Genomic DNA, 17,039 nt, shown 5'->3' on the forward strand with positions numbered 1-17,039 from the left:
AGGCCTTGGTTATGCCTTGTGCCTTCGAGAATTTATGGAAGGGATTTCTCTTCGGAGTAGGCCTTACTATAAGAAAAAAAAAATTTCATTGTGCAAAAAGGCATTTAGACAACTTTTTTAATTAATTATTAAACCCACATCAGCACATAACACATTGTTTTACAGAATTGTGACGAAATAGTCATATTGATTTGCGACACCTATTTTCAAGGACTACATTAATTGATTTTCAATTTCAAATATCATATTGATGGTTTTGGTCAATTTTAGGGACCATCTTAATGGTGTGGGTCAATTTCGGGGACCATTTGTGATAAAAACCTGTAAATCTTATGGGGCCTATTTATGTGCCACATCAATATTTAACAGAATTGTGACTGAATGACCATATTGATCTGCGACACCTATTTTTAGAAACTACATTATTTGATTTTTAATTTTAAGAACCATCTTGATAGCGAGGCTCAATTTTAATGACTATTTGTAATAAAAATCCAAAATAAAATAATAAGTTTCTCAAAAAAAAGAAAGAAAAAAGAATTGGGAAAGAAAGAAAAAAACAAAAACAAATGTCTCCAAATCACAACGTGTTGAATTAGTCTCCCGACCATTTGAATCCCATCCTCAAATTTCAATCAAAATTCGTCAACTTTCCGTCGGATCCCAAATGGGGAAATGGAATTCCGATTCCCCAAAATCTTGATTTCAAATTCTTAGGGATTCCTGATTTTTCATGGTTTGATTCATCTGTGGAAAAAGGTCGATCAGGAGAAGCAGCAATGGCGTGGAACGCGTTCAAGTTATGTACGGCTCTGCGCGCCCTCGGCTACGTGATGGTGCTGGTGGTTGTCGCCATAGTCGGGCTCACCTACTACGCCGTCGTTTTGGTCAATTATTTACCTAGCATCCTTAGCGGAGGTGTCAATTTCGTCATTGCCTTCCCTCTCTTGATCTTGTTCCATTTTCTGGTAATTCCCGTTTCCCCCTAAATTTTTATCTATTTTAATCAATTTTCATTCTTAATTTAATTTAATTTACCTAGAAATTATGAATATGCATAACTTCATATATGAATGCGTGATATGTAAGAATTGGTGAGAGTTTTGTATATTAAGCTAGAAGGTTTTGCTTTATGTTTGGATTATTTGATAAAAAAAACAGGACGACCCCAAGCCAACAGAGCTCCTCGCTTTGCAAGGGTTGGGAGGACGTCTATCGTAAGCAGTCTTATCCTTGCTTTGCAAAAAAGTTGTTCCAACGAAGAACGACCTTTCTGTTGCGCCAACCTTTCTATTGGACTATTTGATAAGGGGAAAAAATGGAGCAATGAAAACATAGTAAAATGCTTTGAAATTTGCTATTTATGTGTTGGAATCAAAGAGAGCAATTGGGTAGTAAAGCTAGTGACTTGAGTTTTCTACTTTACAAGCTGGGAAAGTGACATATTTTGTGTTTGACGCTTCTCAGAGATTTTCTTAACTACTTCAGATTAAGGGAAACGTTATTGGTAGAGGATTGAAGATTGCCTTCGTGCATATAGTGTTCTCATCCATATGAGTGTAGTAAATTTCTTTGGCCGCAACAATTTAAATGTGACACATTTTAATGGGAAGTTGGAAAAAGGAATTTTAATTCGAGGTTTTGAAGATTTAGTTCCTTTTTTGGTTTTTTGAATTTTTCCGATTTTGAACGCTTAAGTTGAGAATGGTGATAAATTCAACTTTGCAAATTGGAAAGTATTAAGTTTGGGAAAGTTAATTTGGTTATGTAGTTGGTGATGCTGTTGTGGAGCTACTTTAATGTTGTTTTGACGGATCCTGGGCGCGTTCCACCAAATTGGAGGCCTGCAATCGATGAGGAGACAGGTGATGAAGCCCCATTGGTGGGATCAGACCAATCCACCATGGTCAGTGATCCAGCAAATCAAAAAATACGGTTTTGTCGGAAGTGCAACCACTATAAACCACCTCGTTGCCATCATTGTTCTGTTTGTGAGTACTTTTATTCCAGTTGCCTCTTTTGAAAATGTATATCTGGTGTTGGACAAAGAATGAAAGGTTCATTCTTTCCATTTATGTGTTTGTTTTAGGTGGGAGGTGTATATTGAAAATGGACCATCATTGTGTTTGGGTGGTCAACTGTGTTGGTGCACTGAATTACAAGTACTTCCTTCTCTTCTTGGTATGTTACTGCACTATGTTTGTTTAAATCTCTTGAGAGGCACAATTTACTTACTGACAAGATAAGCAGTAACTACTTGAATTAAATGAGAAATTATTTGATGTATGACTTTGTATTTGTATCTTTATTACTTTATTGCAGTTTTACACATTTCTTGAGACAACTCTTGTCACCTTATCATTATTCAAGTATTTTATGGCATTTTTTACTGAAGAGGAGATACCGGGAACATTGGGCACTGTTGCAGCTAGTTTTATCACATTTGGTAAGTTTTTAGATGATCAATTTTCTGAATTATTTTCCAATTTGACATCATCCGTATTTTCTCATATTTGCGATTGCCATTTTCAGTTTTGAACTTCGCATTTGCTTTGAGTGTTTTTGGCTTCATGATCATGCACCTATCATTGGTGGCGTCCAATACCACCACTATTGAGGTGATGGCTTTTATTATACTGAATGTGATTCTATGGCTTATTCTAGTATTTCTTATATGAGATTCTTGATTTCATCAGGCGTACGAGAAGAAAGCCACTACTAAATGGCAGTATGACCTTGGTCGGAAGAAAAACTTTGAACAGGTTTGATTGTTTGTTCTGTCTTTTTTGTTTTTTTTGTTTTGTTTTTGTTTTTTTTTTTTTTGGTGGTTGCTGTGTGTGTGTTTAATTTATATTCTAACCAATACTATGAATTCTTAAATTGATTCTTTTGCTAGATTCTTTGCCTTTGCCTTTGCCTTACCAATACCATAAATTCTCTGTCTTTTATGTATGACCCTTCTAATTAATGTCAAACCATTAATCTTTGATCAGCTGTAACGTCTTATGTGCCTGAGAGTGAGATACACCACCTTATAACATATATTACCTTATTACTGACATGCAATTCCATACGTTCCTTCTGTAATCAGTTGCAGCACGCACTCACTTGCATATTTTATTAAAAGCAACAGCATTTGCGGGAAAACTAACCAAACTTGTACAGCATTTTGGTAATGCAATATCTGAATCCGGTTTACGTCCATGAGGATGGCCTCCCCCACCCCCTTTTTGTAGGTGTTATTCTATGATCCTCAACAAAACGAAATTACCAGCTTGAAATTAGATCAATTTTGCAAATCCAACCCCCACAATTGACTTCAAAACCCCCATAAATGATCAGAACTGAAAGTTATACTTTGCCTGTAGAGGATAAACAGTGCTGATTTTTCCCCCAAGTTTGTGAAGAATATGTTAGAAAGTTGTACCAAAACCTAACTGAACTAGTTGTCTGATTTGCAGAAGTATACGCTGTTGTATGTAATGTTGAATTTACCATTATTTTGTTAGGTGTTTGGGACGGATAAGTGGTACTGGTTCATCCCTGCATATTCGGAGGAGGATTTAAGACGGATACCAGCTCTCCAGGGTATTGATTATCCAACAAGGCCCGAGTTGAATGCACTTCAGCCATTATAAGTACTCATGGTAGCGAAGGGACAATGTTGCAGTTCTCTCCTCTTATGCACACGTATAAGGGAAGCTGAAATTTGTGTTTCTTTCGTACAAGGCTCTTTGCTCGTCAACACTGCATTGACCTGCATGCACAGGCAGCAGCTCAGATAATACTTTTGCTTGGCAGACATCATGGCTGGAAGTGAATTGAGGACTGGCTCAATTGGCGAATTTACGCGCATAGATTCTTTGGTCGATACAATTTATATAGTGATGTAATGTGTGATTTCCACGAGGAACGTGAGCATTTTTTCATACAACTTGTTCCGTTCCTAATGTTGTGTGCAGGCTTGTTGAATTGATCCTGTGAATATCTCCACCTTGTACCAATTTCTCCTTAATCTCTTGGATTACAGAAAAGTGCAGCATCTAGATTGTCGTTTGAGTTGTGGATGAGATTTCGGATTTTACTGTTTCTTTGTGTCTAATTGAAAAATGGCTCTGCTTTGGGGGGACTGGATGAGAGAGAGAGAGAGAGAGAGAGAGAGAGAGAGAGAGGAGGAATGACTGAGTTAAACTTGCTTGCGCCACATAAGTTATTCTAACATTTATTTGACAGAATAGAAATAAGCATGATACTTCTTGAGAAAGAAACAAAAAACAAAAAAAAGAAAAAAAAAGAGTTTTATAGGGCAAAGTAAGAGCAAGTTCAAATTTCGGACGGACTGACGTAGATAAGCCTATTATCAATAAAATGGGCACTTATTATGCTTCATATTATCAATTTACCCATACATGCTCCCTGTCCAATGGTTAGTTTGTATGCACATATGACACTGTTAAATCTATCAAATACCCAGGGAAACTATGCCGCCTCAAAGCACTTTTTAGCAAGGTATCTTCAAAGGTAGGAGAAATTTTTAATTTTTAAGTTATGCAACTGGTGGAAATTTTTATGCAACTGGAAATTTTTAAGTTAGTAACGGAAGCACGGATGATACATTACGTGTTTTTATGCAACTGGTGGAAATTTTTAATTTTTAAGTTATTAACCTTTTAACACACATAACTCACCATTTATATAAGGACAATGTGGTGTACCATCTCGTGTGATGGTCACACTGAAAAATCTATGCGGATGGGAACTCATACCCACACATACCTCTTTTGTTATATAATTTTTTTTATTTTTTATGATTATTGGACTGAACAAATCAAATGAAAACAACATATTTATCAAATTCACACAAAAATGTGTAAAAGAGAAAAAAAATGTGTGGTTATCATTTTGCCAAAAGTAAACCTACTTACACAAATTTATAGAATTCACACTTTTAGTTGAAAGAAAGTCATTGATTTTTTTTTTTTTTTGGCCTAATTGGATTATTAGTCCCCGTAGTGATAGGGTAATTGGAAGATAGCTTTTGCGGTAAAAAAGAAAAACTAGGATATAAGCTCCTATGATGAAGTCTGTTAGGATTTATGCACAAAATTAAAAATTCCGTCAACTTTCTGTTAATTGTTAGCATGTGAGCCACACATATTAGGCTAAAATGGAATTCTTCGCTAATTGTTAGCACGTGGGGCTAGCTCGCATACTAATAATTAACAGAAAATTGACAGAATTTTTAATTTTGGGCATAAATATTCCTAACAGACTTTACCACAAGAGCTTAAAGTCTAATTTTTTAAGGATTTTTGCTATCTTTTAACTACTTTATCACCACGGAAACTATTAATTCAACTAAGCTTTTTTTTTTTTAATAAAAAACACGATATTTTAATAAATAAGCTATAAGCGTGCAGGACGTCTGCATATTAAGCAATAAACTCGTACGAAAAAAACTTCAGAACATTTAATCAAGACCCAAAGTGAAGCTTATACAACCAAATCTTGATATCATGAGTGGTTTGGAGTGAATTATTCTGTATAATCAATGGATATAATAAAAAGGAAAAAGTCACTTAGGTATTCTTCCCCACTTATTAGGTTTTACGTTCGATTATCGTCAAAAGTAAAATTATTATTAGCCTATTATGAGGCTAAACCTACCACTTAGCTTTTGGTGCATCGTTTGTTAAAAAAAAAACATAAAAAAAAAGGAAAAAGGAAATGTGAAAAAGAAAACAATGGGCCTGGGCCGCCTGGCCCAAAAGAACAAAAGAGAGAACTTTTTGGGCAGATCACGTAACATTGGCGGCAACACTTGTACGGTGACGTTTGGTGACAATACTAGAACCTTCCAGCACATCGATTGAATTCTCTGCGTCTCTCTTCCGCCATTGGAGTCGGTTGAGCTAGCGCATCAAAACCCAATCAACACAGAGGCACCTGGAAACCCCTTTCATCGAAGCATTTGCTACTGAGCCGATTAGGGTTTTCTGCGGTTCCGATTCAATTTCCTCCGATTTCTACTTCCTTTCCGACGAGGTACTCATTTCTTAACATTTTTTTTTATTGCAGAAAAGCAATTCACATGGAAAAAATAAAAAATAAAAATAATCATCCTCTATGATTTAATTGCGATCATTGCTTAGTTTGATGATCAGTGAATTAATACGTGATTTGGTGTAAATTGCGATCATTTTCCTGTTGAATTCTGACACGATTTAGGGCTTTACTTTTCGATTTGTATAGCAAAGAAGTTTCTAGATTTAGGGTTCATGTTGCTCGTAGGGAAATGCTTATAGCTTGCTTTACAAAATTATCTTGATTAATCAAATGAATTTCAAATTTTGGTGACACTGGATTGTGGAAAACACTTCATCCACTGCATGTGTTAAAGTTAGGGGTTGCCCAATTTTTTTTTTTCTTCAGGGATTATAGTAGCTAGAAAATGCAGAGAGGCAGAGGTGGACCAGGTGGGAGGGGTTCTTTCTCCGACTTCAATGACCCGTTTTCCGGTTTTGGGGGCTTTGGGGGATTAGGGGGTCAGAGGAGTTTGATTTCTGACTTTTTTGGAGGAAGGGATCCGTTTGATGACCCGTTCTTCACTCGCCCATTTGGAGGTATGTCCCCGTTTGGAGGTATGTCTCCATTTGGAGGTATGTCTCCTTTTGGAGGTATGCCCCCATTTGGAGGGATGTTGGAGTCGAGTGTTTTTGGTCCCAGTGGTGCCAATTTTCCGGATATGCAGCCAAATCGGTTTATTGAGCATCAGGCTCCAGAGCCCAAGAGATCACGGGGCCCTATCATTGAGGAGATAAACTCTGATAATGAAGACGAAGATGCTAACAATGAGAAAAAGGAAAATCCTCGAAAGCGCAGTGGACTGAGCAATGAACCTTACGTTGAGGATCCTGATGATGAAGTTGAAGGTAGATTGTTTTATTTAGTTTATTGCTATTGGACCTTGGTAATTGTTGAATGTCTTTTTTGAGTCCAAAATATTTAGGGCTACTTTTTCCCCTTTGGTGCAGAGAGGAGCAGCAAGCAATTGCAGCATAGGGACAGCTACAGCCAGTCTAATTCTATGCAAGCGCAGCCTCAAGCTCACAGCTACACGTTTCAGAGCTCCACCGTCACTTGTGGTGGTGCTAATGGCACATATTATACATCCTCCAAGACAAGGAGGATGGGGAGTGATGGGGTAAGTAGTTGTGAAAGATTCATGGCGTTCCTTTTTTAGCCTCGTAGTTCTTTTGCTCATTTCCGCTTTTTGTGTGGGTAGCTGGCTTTTGAAGAAAGCAAGGAAGCTGATAGTACTTCTAGGCAAGCAACTCACAGGGTATCAAGAGGGCTCCACAATAAGGTGTTGTATGATGACATGTGGATACTTATGCTGATGTCTCTTTTGCCTTTTCAATTCGAATCTTTGGTCATCAATTTCATGACGTCCAGTAGGACACTTACAGTGAGGATTCTTCTTTTAGGGCCATTCAGTTACGAGGAAGCTCAAAACAGATGGTAAGGTGGATACAATGCAGACCTTGCACAATCTTAATGAAGGTATGTGGACCTTATACACGATGCCATGTTTGTGCAACAAGGTTCTTATGAAATTGTTTAAGTATAGAGAGACTAACTTGGAGTATCTGATTGGTTCAATAATAGATGAGCTTTCCGGGTTTGAAGATGCATGGAAAGGAACTGCTAAGAAACATTTTCCTGGATTGGCTGATAAATTTGGTGGTTATGAAAATATAGGTGAGTTTATATTGTTTACTAATCTGAAATCATGCATTCAGCAATGGTCAAATATCATTTTTGCGTTTTGATGTTGGCCATATGTTCTGGGTACAAAACTGGGGAACATATTCGGCGTATGAATACTTGCTAATTTCTACTGCTTTACTTGATTAAGCTGTTTGTTTACTGAGTATACCACTAAGTGGGTGAGAAAGAATTCCTGGATGAATTCCTGTAAAGTTCTTACCGCTTTCTAGTGCCTGTTTGTATATTATTTTCTGTCCCTTTTCAAGAGGTTTTGAGAGTTGCTTGCTTTGTCTCGGTAGTTTGCGTTAGCAACCTGGAATATATTCAGGGATAACGAGTTGTAATTGTGCAAGTGCTACAGGTGCATACTAGTCCATGACCCTATTTGCATATGTTGCTCGTCTGTTCCCTTTTTATGAGGGGAGCTATTGTATGATTTAGTTGAATGGAGGCCAAGGTTAAAAATGAAAAATTATGAACTCTTATTATTGTCACGAACCAACTGGGCCCCGATGTTTTTTTTCATTTTAACCCTTTATGGTTTTTTGTTTGTTTCTAGGAGCCGGCAGCAGCGGAAATGGGCAGGCCGGTCGGGAAGGTTGGGCGCTTCCATCCAATGAGCGTGTACAGAACCCCGGCAATATGATTCAAGATGCTAGAGACAAGGCAGGAGGATCTTCTCACTCAAACCAGTCTGGTAGTAGGATGAGAGCAGATGTTAAGGACAAGAGTGGCTATTCCCGTGGGAGAGGAAGAGCGTAGATTCGAGCTAGCACAATGAGAGCCTAATATGCCATCGGTCCCATTGGTCTCGTGCTTTACTGCATAATAGCGTAGTGTTTTGTTGCATGTTGTGGTCATGGCCGAAGAACATCGGGTGTTGGTAGCGTGCATTTGTATACGGTTGAGTTTTAATTGATGCTATGTGAGATGGATATGGTTATGTAGTCTTAATCGAATCTTCTCTGATACCCTTGAATCTTTGATTAAGGGGGTTCCTTAGTTCATTGATAATGGAGAATAAACATTCACGGAGTTCCTGCTTTTGGAAAATTAATTTTATTCTTCGTTTCGATGTGTATTTTGATGGATGGCAAATTAATTAATTGGATGATATTTAGGTGCTCGCTAGTTTGTATGAAATTTGACGTGTGTATCAATCAAAATGGTCCTTCTGAATCGGTTAATTTGGTACCTAAAAATGAGTCCGTCTAATAAATTTGGCCCTTCCGTTGTCTTTCCGTTAAATTTTCTGGTAGCGTGTTACGTGGCGCATGACAGGGTGCTACATATCCAATTTTCGCCAAAGAATTTAAAAACGAAAACTAACAAAAGCAAGAATACAAATAAGGAACAATTACATAAAATGAAATAATGGTGAGCATAGTAGGGCGACGAACACGGATTTCCAATAGCGAGCAGGGAAAAGCCTTTTTTGGGAGTCCAAGTGTGCCGCCCCTTATGCCATCCTCAACTGAAAGGTGGTTAAAGGGTTATGTTTAGCCTTATAGTTCTACAAGAAATTATTTTTGAATGAACAGTGCTAGACCATATTTTATATCATCTTCAACCAAGGGGTACAAAGGCTCATAGGCTAAAACAAAGCCCGTTTGACTAAAAACCTATCTCCAACCAAAGGGGGCTATTTTTTAGCCCCTTCCATAATTTATTATTTTAATTGAATTAATATGGTTAATTAAATTAAAATATCATATTAAAATAAAGTTTTCAGACATATTTTGAGTGCTACTTGTCGCTAAATGAATAAGCCTCCGGATTTCTTATCTTTATATAATGAAAATGATGTGAAATATTGGTGAATAATTGAAATAAAATGAGGTAAGATAATATGAAATAGTGAAAAGGAGGTGAGAAATGGTGTAGGAATGACTTAGGTATTTATAGGCAAAAAAAATTAGAATTTTTTTTAATAAAAAAATTTGTCTAAAAATAAAATAAAATTCAAATCCAACAGTAATCTGACGTTATAACGTCAACTAGTATGGGTTTGGGCTGGTGCAAACGGGCTGGTTGGCTGGCTCCTTTTGGCCAGCCCGCTGGCCTGGTGTATGAAATATGGCCTGGTAGGGTCCACAAGCCCTTTGACCTAACTCTCAATTGGAGACGGTTTTCGTGTCAAAGCGAGTTATATTTTGGTCTATGGCCCTTTGGCCGGGCAGTTGGAGATGGCCTTACTGCCCAATTCATACATCCAAATTATAAGATTTCTTTATCTCAGAAAGGGACACAATTTATCCATGTGACATGTGATGTCATAGTTGTTTTCCAATTGCTTTTGCATTTACAATTTCACTCCTCTATAATTAAAAAATGAGCCTTTATCTCCTTATTTGTACCGTTTCTTTCTTTCTCCTCCTTTTATCTCTCTCTCTCTCTCTTCCATCTCCTTCCCATTTGTCTCTCTCATTCTCTCTCTCTCCTCCTCCTTCGTTCTTCCCTCTCCTATTTCTTCTTCATACTTCTCTCTCTCTCTCCTCCATTTTTTCTTCATATTGTTTTCTAGATTTACGCGTGTTTTTTTTTTCTCTAAGAACGATTGAGATTTTTTATTTTTAATTTTAGTATTTTTGAAGGGATTTAGTTTTGAGGTTTTTATTGATTTGGATGCACGGATTCTGAAATGATCTTGCAAAAGTGCAGGAATTTTGAAACTAATATTGTATAAATGAAGGAATTTTGAAATTGACCTTACAGAAGTTCTAAGAAATTTGAAACTGATCTTGCATGACACATCCCAACCGGAGTCGAGGCATGCTGGCCGACACCCAAAGGTGATGTAACCAAAAAGGAAAGTGAAGCATAAAAGTATGGATAAATTTAAACCAAAGCTAACATTTATTTAATCTAAAGTAGAGAGTGGGCAATAGTGGGAAGAACCCATAAAACATAAGTGTTCATATTATAGATGACAGTACGACATAAATAGAGCAGTCGAATCTAGTTAAGGTACTTATTACACCACCAGAAATAAACTCCTACATTTATTTATGGAAATGTCAGAACTGCCAGAGATCCCTCGTACGCCACAGGGAATTCAGCTAAGTCCTGGAGGGGCGAAAAACATAAGGGTGAGTGGGCAAAAACAAAGGTTTAGAAAAAAACACATTTGTTTTCTGAACATACTAACCCCTCGCCGTAAAACATGTACAATTTTCGAAAAATCATACTACATATAAGTATGAAATCAAATGTAAATCAACAATAATTCCATAAATACGCCAATCATAATAACTCAACTGTAGCATAAGAAAAATCATGTGCTTATCAATCTATGCTAACACATGAGTTCATGCAAAGGGAATTTGACATGAACATGACTGGGTGTAATCATGTAAAGACTGGCGCTAGGCGCATCACATACGAGTCCTAGTTACCTATTGCAACCTAGGACAAGACTGGCACCTACAATGGATCCAAGGTGAGTGTGCGGTGCGATGTGAACATACACGTGAAGCCTGGCCTTGGCTTAGGCGAGTACAACACCAGTGCAAGCATGCATGATGAGCAAGTATAATGTATGTGAACATGCCATGATAATATATAAATCTCAACGTCATAATAGCATTTTTAAAATTAAATAAATCATGGCATATCAACATAATATAAATCCAAAAGTATTTGTGAAAACTAGAAAGCTTTATAATACACACACACACACAAATGCCCACTCACTAATACGTAGTCGGATCGTAGCCTCTTAGCCTTGTTTGTCCACGTACCTCCTCAGGGTAATTCTCTCCTATATGAGAAACAACTATACTAATTAATTAATTAGGACATACACTAAAAGGCTAGGAAAATTCCCCATAGTTTGCTCAAATGGAGGATTTAAATATACGAAAATATTCTACACGACGTCACGGACCCGTACACAACAACCACTCATCGCCACGAGGCCGGATGCGCCACTAGCTCATGGCCACACGTTCACCCATGCGCAGGCCACGCGCCTGCATGCGCTGGCAGATTCCCAAGGAATATTCTGTCAGATTTGACGGAATATTCCGTTAAGTCTAACAGCGTTACCTAACGGTGTCAGAATATTTTGTTAACTTTAACGAAATATTCTCCTTCTTCTCTGATTGTCCTCCACCATCTAGTTCATCGGGTTTCTAGAAAATTTTTTAAACTTCATATCTTTTTCATTTCTCAACCATTTTTTATGTACTTTATAAGGAAATGAAGATTTTGAAGAGTATAACAAGTCTATACCCTTTGGAAGTCCAAAAAGTGGACAAAAATTGACTGAAATTAACTCAAAGCTCTCAGACCTATTTTCAACACCTTGAAACCTCATGTTTCGACGTTGCCTTAGCTTCAAACTTGAACTAGAGACCTTGAGGAGTTGTGTGGATGCTTCCTAGTCTTCCAAAATCTTGTAACACGAACGGGAAGATCATCGAGGAACCTACACCCGAGTCGAAGCTCCAAGTTGCTTCGAGTTGGAAGCTTAAAACTCGTCCAGTCTAATATTGGTTCATACGGATGGACTCTTTGTGATGAGAGGAATACGATGGTGGTAGTTTGAAGTTCGATCTGTGAAGTTTGATGATGATGTATGGTTGTTGCATAGAGGAGAGAGCTACGGTATGAAAATAGAGAAGAAGAAGAGAGAGAGAGAATGAGTCTGATTGGATAGAAAGAAAAGAGATGTCTAATTGGGTGAAAAAGTGTGGGAAATGAAATAATTGGTGGTGAGGTATGGGTCACGGGACGAGTTTTAAAATGTAAAGAAGCTTGTACAATTTGAAAGCACACAAAATCTAATGCACCTTATAAAAAATAGTATTTCTACCACTAAATTATTAGCACACACATTTACAATTCTATCGGTTGTTAACGCACTTTAACTAAACGTAACTTCTTTGTTACAAATCCGATTCGGGTCTAACTTGCGCTCACGCATTCGTAACAACGAGTAATATTTAATTACGATAATAGGAAAAATAAATTAAAAGCTGAATAACTACGTGCACGTCAGGTTTCACTTTGCCAATAAAGGCATAAACGTTATTTTACAAATTCGTGAAGGAAATTACATGGAAAATTAGGGACGGGTCGTCACATTCCAAAAGTGCATGAATTTTGAAACTAATCTTGCAGATATGCAAAAAATAATTTTTACGGATCCAAAATCAATTTGAAGTTTTTATAGATGATATCAGCTTATAGTTTTAGTTTTGTTAAGTAACAAGTCTATTGAGGACATGGCTGAAATTTTAAAAGTTTGGTTTGCTTGTTTTTGGGCTAGGTTTGTTGGGGTTTGAGCTTTTGCCTCTCATTAAAATAATTCAAAATTAGTGGAGTTTTATGAAATGTATTTTGTAATTTTTTTTCTCTCCATAGGTAAAGCTCCCTAAAAATAAATAAAAAACAAAAAACAAACCAAGAAAAACATATCTTCTCCAAGGAATTACGGTGCTACACATGCACTCTCTCAATCTCTCTCCATAAGCTCATACGTCCACCTGAGTACCGAGTCTAGGTTTTCATCTTCGTCGTATGTCGAAAGACATCGTGAACCGCCACGCCATGCCAACAGCAACACCCAATGACTAAGCCAGTCAAAAGCACCAACAAGCCACGCCCCAGCGCACAATATCTCTATATTTCTCCCTCACTGCTCTCTCTCTCTGATCTGGCGATGGCCCAGTCGGTGCTTTCACTTCCTAGACGGCCGAAGCTCAAATGCTCAAGTTCAATCCATCGTCGATAAAGCTGAGCCCAATCTCCAAGCTGATGAATTTGAGATACCAAGCTTGTTACCTATCTGTTGTTTGGTCACAGGGAACATCTAAATGCCTTATGTGATACTCCAGTGTTTACCAAATGTTGGGAAATCAAAAAGTTGGTTGGACTTACACGAATTTTGAAATACAACTCCAAATTTTGGAGAAATTGAATTCCCTATATTTGGGTGGCACTAGGGGAATCAGAATAAATCTTTCCTTCCCACTCTCACTTATTTCTAAAATTTCAAGATTGCACCTCGCTTTGGCACAACACCACCAACCGTTATGCAGTTTAATATTAAATTTAATAACGATTAAAATTAAATTTCATGTGTTTAATATTTGGTGAACAGAGGCATTTAACATTTTTTTTTCCTATTAATTAGTATATAAAATTTAACCAAAAAATTAGTGTATAAAATAATTATCTCCATTAAGGGCATTTTAGTAATTATATTGATTTCTATTCTGATTCAGATGAATTAGTAAACAATTTATATGGAATCTATTCCAATCCTGTTCCAATTCCAAAAGGTTTTAATAAACAACTTCAAGATAAATTCAATTATGACACTTTTCCATTTCAACTTCTCATTAATTAATTCCTTGCATTTTGATTACGAATTAGTAAATGAACCACTATTTGATTGTAATTGCTCATTGGCTTGATCCTCCTAGGTGGGAGATGAAGACGACGATTTTGTTTTATTTATTTAAAATCTTTTATTTCTTTTTTCTATTTAAGTTTTATTAGTTTTAGTTTTTAACTCTTTTAAATTTTTTTTATAGTTATTCTATGTGGGACCGTATTATTGGATATGAGGGACCCTCTAGTGTAACATCCCATCCCAAATTTCATTTTAACGTACATGGGAAATTACGATTTTACCCCTAATCTATTCGTTTACGAGTATATTTGTGTTGTGTGGGTGGTGGGACCACACACAATCATACATTTTCTTTTCTTCCCGGGATTCCCTCCCTCATTCCCTCACTCTGTCCCTTCTCTCTTCTCTCAGTCTCTCTCTCTCTCTCTTCCTCCCCGAGTTCACCTTCTTCTTCTTCTTCCTCTACACACGGACACACATACAAACCTAATCAAATCTTCACCAAACAAGAAACCAAGACCACCATCGTGTTCGTGGAGCTGAGAGGAGTTCAGAGGTGCCATTTTCAGGTAAGGATATCGTTGTTTTCACGTCGTTTCAACGAGGTCCGATTTGAACACTGTTCATGCAAACCTAAACTAGCTTGTTTTTGGAATTTCTAAGCTTGTAGATGTGTTTGTGAGGTCCCAAGGAGCCTCGGAGTGGTTCGTTGGGTGAATTTGGACGTTGGGAAGGCTAGGTTCGAAGTTGGCCGAACTTGGATCGTTGTTGCAGGTGAGATTCTTTAATTTTTAGGCCTTAAAACTAGTCTAACGTTGTTCTACTAGTTCTAAGCTTCATTTTGGTATAAAGAACGTGAAATTTGGTTGAAAAACGAGTGAGAAAACAAAGTTGGAAAATTTCCCAGTTTTCCGGCCACCGGCGCCGGCGAAGGCTCGCCGGAGAAGACAGGGGAATATTCCGTTAAGTCTAACGGAATATTCCTAACGGCAGTGGACGGAATCTGGTTAGATTTGACGGAATATTCCGTCAGTTAACGGAATATTCCTGACGGCGTCAGTTGACGCCGTCAGTGTGCAGTGCACGTGGGCCGCGCGTAGGGCCGTACCTGTGACGGCGCGTGGGGGCGCGTGCGTGGTCCAAAAATTTTTCTAAAAATATGTGTGTGATCCTGGGGTTGTGTAGATCACATTGGTATATTCAATTGTCCAATTTGAGCAATGTATGAGAAGTTATTACGAGAAGTTGCTTAGGTGCTTTTAAATTAACGTTTTCGTAACTTTGTCGCGTATAGGTGATTCGTTTTCCGAAGACGAGCGTACACACTCGAGGCAAGGGGGCTACGACCCTTCTAATTATCAGTGAGTGGGCTTTTGTTTTCCGTATATACCTATATACCTCTAAATTCCCAGAAATAGAATAGAAAAGGTTATATGTTTTATGCCATGCATCATTTGAATATTGTTTATGCATCATCACGTGCATTGGTAATTAGCATACATATATATTACGCCCAGCTTGTCGTACAGACCACGTTAGGTGGTTCCGACTCGTGTGCAGATTCAGTGATTGAGTTGAGCGTGGAGCTCTAGGTGCAGCGGTACATGTCACGTTAGGTGACTCCCGGCTGCCAGATTATATATTGTGATGTGAATTACGCTTGAGCATTCATATTTGATTATGAGATTCTGAATGGCATATTATGGAGCATGAATGGCATATTGTGGAGCATGATTGGCATACCTATACATACGTATATATGTTCATTTTCTGGGAAGTATACAGGTTTTACGGCGAGGGGTTAGAATGTGTTTTGCTAAAGAGTTTTCAAAGAACTTTGTTTTTGCCCACTCACGCTTTTGTTTTTGCGCCCCTCCAGGTTCTAGTGGTCTAGCAAGTGCGGTGGTTTATCCCAGAGGGCGTCCCGGCATTTCTGACAGACATTCACCATTGTAGGGTCACCTTCGGGTGTAAATATGTCGTATCTTTTCCTTTTGGACTGTTGTAGACTTGCTCTGAATTGTGTCTCACATACACTAGTACTTTGTATGATGTTAGGTTTTTAATTATTAGTACTTTTATATTACCTTCTTATTAGCTTCCGCACGCGCACATGGCTACGTCACCTTCGTGTGACGGCCAGCATGCCCTGATCTCGGTCGGGGTGTGTCATCTAGCGTGTTACATCTGTACATTACAAATTTTATTTATTTATTTTTGTCAAAAGTACACAACAAAAAATTTAATGAAAAGACAAATAAGCGACCATGTCAAGACTCATTTTTAAGAATCAAATTAATTAATTGAAAATTTCAATGAACATTTTGGTTCATATGTCTGTTCAACTTTAGAAACCAATTGTGATAAAAACCATTATTTACTTTTTACTATTTTATGTAATTTTACTTTTTTTTTTTATTAGTCGACAAAATCACGCCTATCAATTTTTATCACTTATTTTAGATCAATTTTGATTTTTTTTTTTGTGGTTTCATGGGCTTTTTAGCCCAAATATTTTTTCTGCATCCCATAAAGATGCCAAATTTCAAATATAATATTCAAATTCGACAACTTATGTGGCATTTTAACATTTTCAAGATTTTGCTCTTCAATGATATGTAAAATTAAAGTATTATTTTATTAATAAACTATTATAATAAATATTTTAAAACAGAAAGATAATAATAAAATTAATAAAATGTATCTAATAATCAAATAAAAAAAGATTTGAAGCTGTGGTTGATTTTGGCAAGATAGGTGAGGGCTGCCCATACATGTCATGTCATGCTGCATCAAATTTGGTTTTTCAATTGGAAAACATTGTTGCTATCTTTTTTTTATTTTTCGTATTTGCTTGAGCATTTTGACATATTCTTTAAAGATACCATAATAATAAAGATACGATTTC

General features: G+C 37.2%; 2 protein-coding genes across 3 annotated transcripts; both read left to right on the top strand.

The window, feature by feature from the left end:
- Positions 1-509: 509 nt before the first annotated feature.
- LOC137722615 (putative protein S-acyltransferase 14) lies at positions 510-4,034 on the top strand. 2 transcript variants are annotated; one of them, XM_068461659.2, is made up of 8 exons: positions 578-968; positions 1,772-1,991; positions 2,090-2,181; positions 2,323-2,446; positions 2,533-2,618; positions 2,697-2,762; positions 3,510-3,647; positions 3,730-4,034. In XM_068461659.2, the coding sequence occupies exons 1-7, from the start codon at positions 780-782 to the stop codon at positions 3,636-3,638; spliced, it is 906 nt and encodes a 301-aa protein (XP_068317760.1). In that variant the 5' UTR covers positions 578-779; the 3' UTR covers positions 3,639-3,647; positions 3,730-4,034. The 2 variants fall into 2 exon arrangements, with proteins under 2 accessions (XP_068317759.1, XP_068317760.1); XM_068461658.2 differs by having other exon boundaries at positions 510-968; positions 3,510-4,034.
- A 1,765-nt stretch (positions 4,035-5,799) lies between these two features.
- Positions 5,800-8,827, top strand: LOC137722408 (glycine-rich protein). The gene is made up of 7 exons (XM_068461398.2): positions 5,800-6,045; positions 6,433-6,932; positions 7,035-7,204; positions 7,286-7,366; positions 7,488-7,563; positions 7,669-7,761; positions 8,330-8,827. The coding sequence occupies exons 2-7, from the start codon at positions 6,452-6,454 to the stop codon at positions 8,530-8,532; spliced, it is 1,104 nt and encodes a 367-aa protein (XP_068317499.1). The 5' UTR covers positions 5,800-6,045; positions 6,433-6,451; the 3' UTR covers positions 8,533-8,827.
- The last annotated feature ends 8,212 nt before the right edge of the window (positions 8,828-17,039 follow it).

This window comes from Pyrus communis, chromosome 4 (assembly GCF_041283825.1).
Source record: "Pyrus communis isolate YQ-2024b chromosome 4, ASM4128382v1, whole genome shotgun sequence".
NCBI lineage: Eukaryota > Viridiplantae > Streptophyta > Magnoliopsida > Rosales > Rosaceae > Pyrus > Pyrus communis.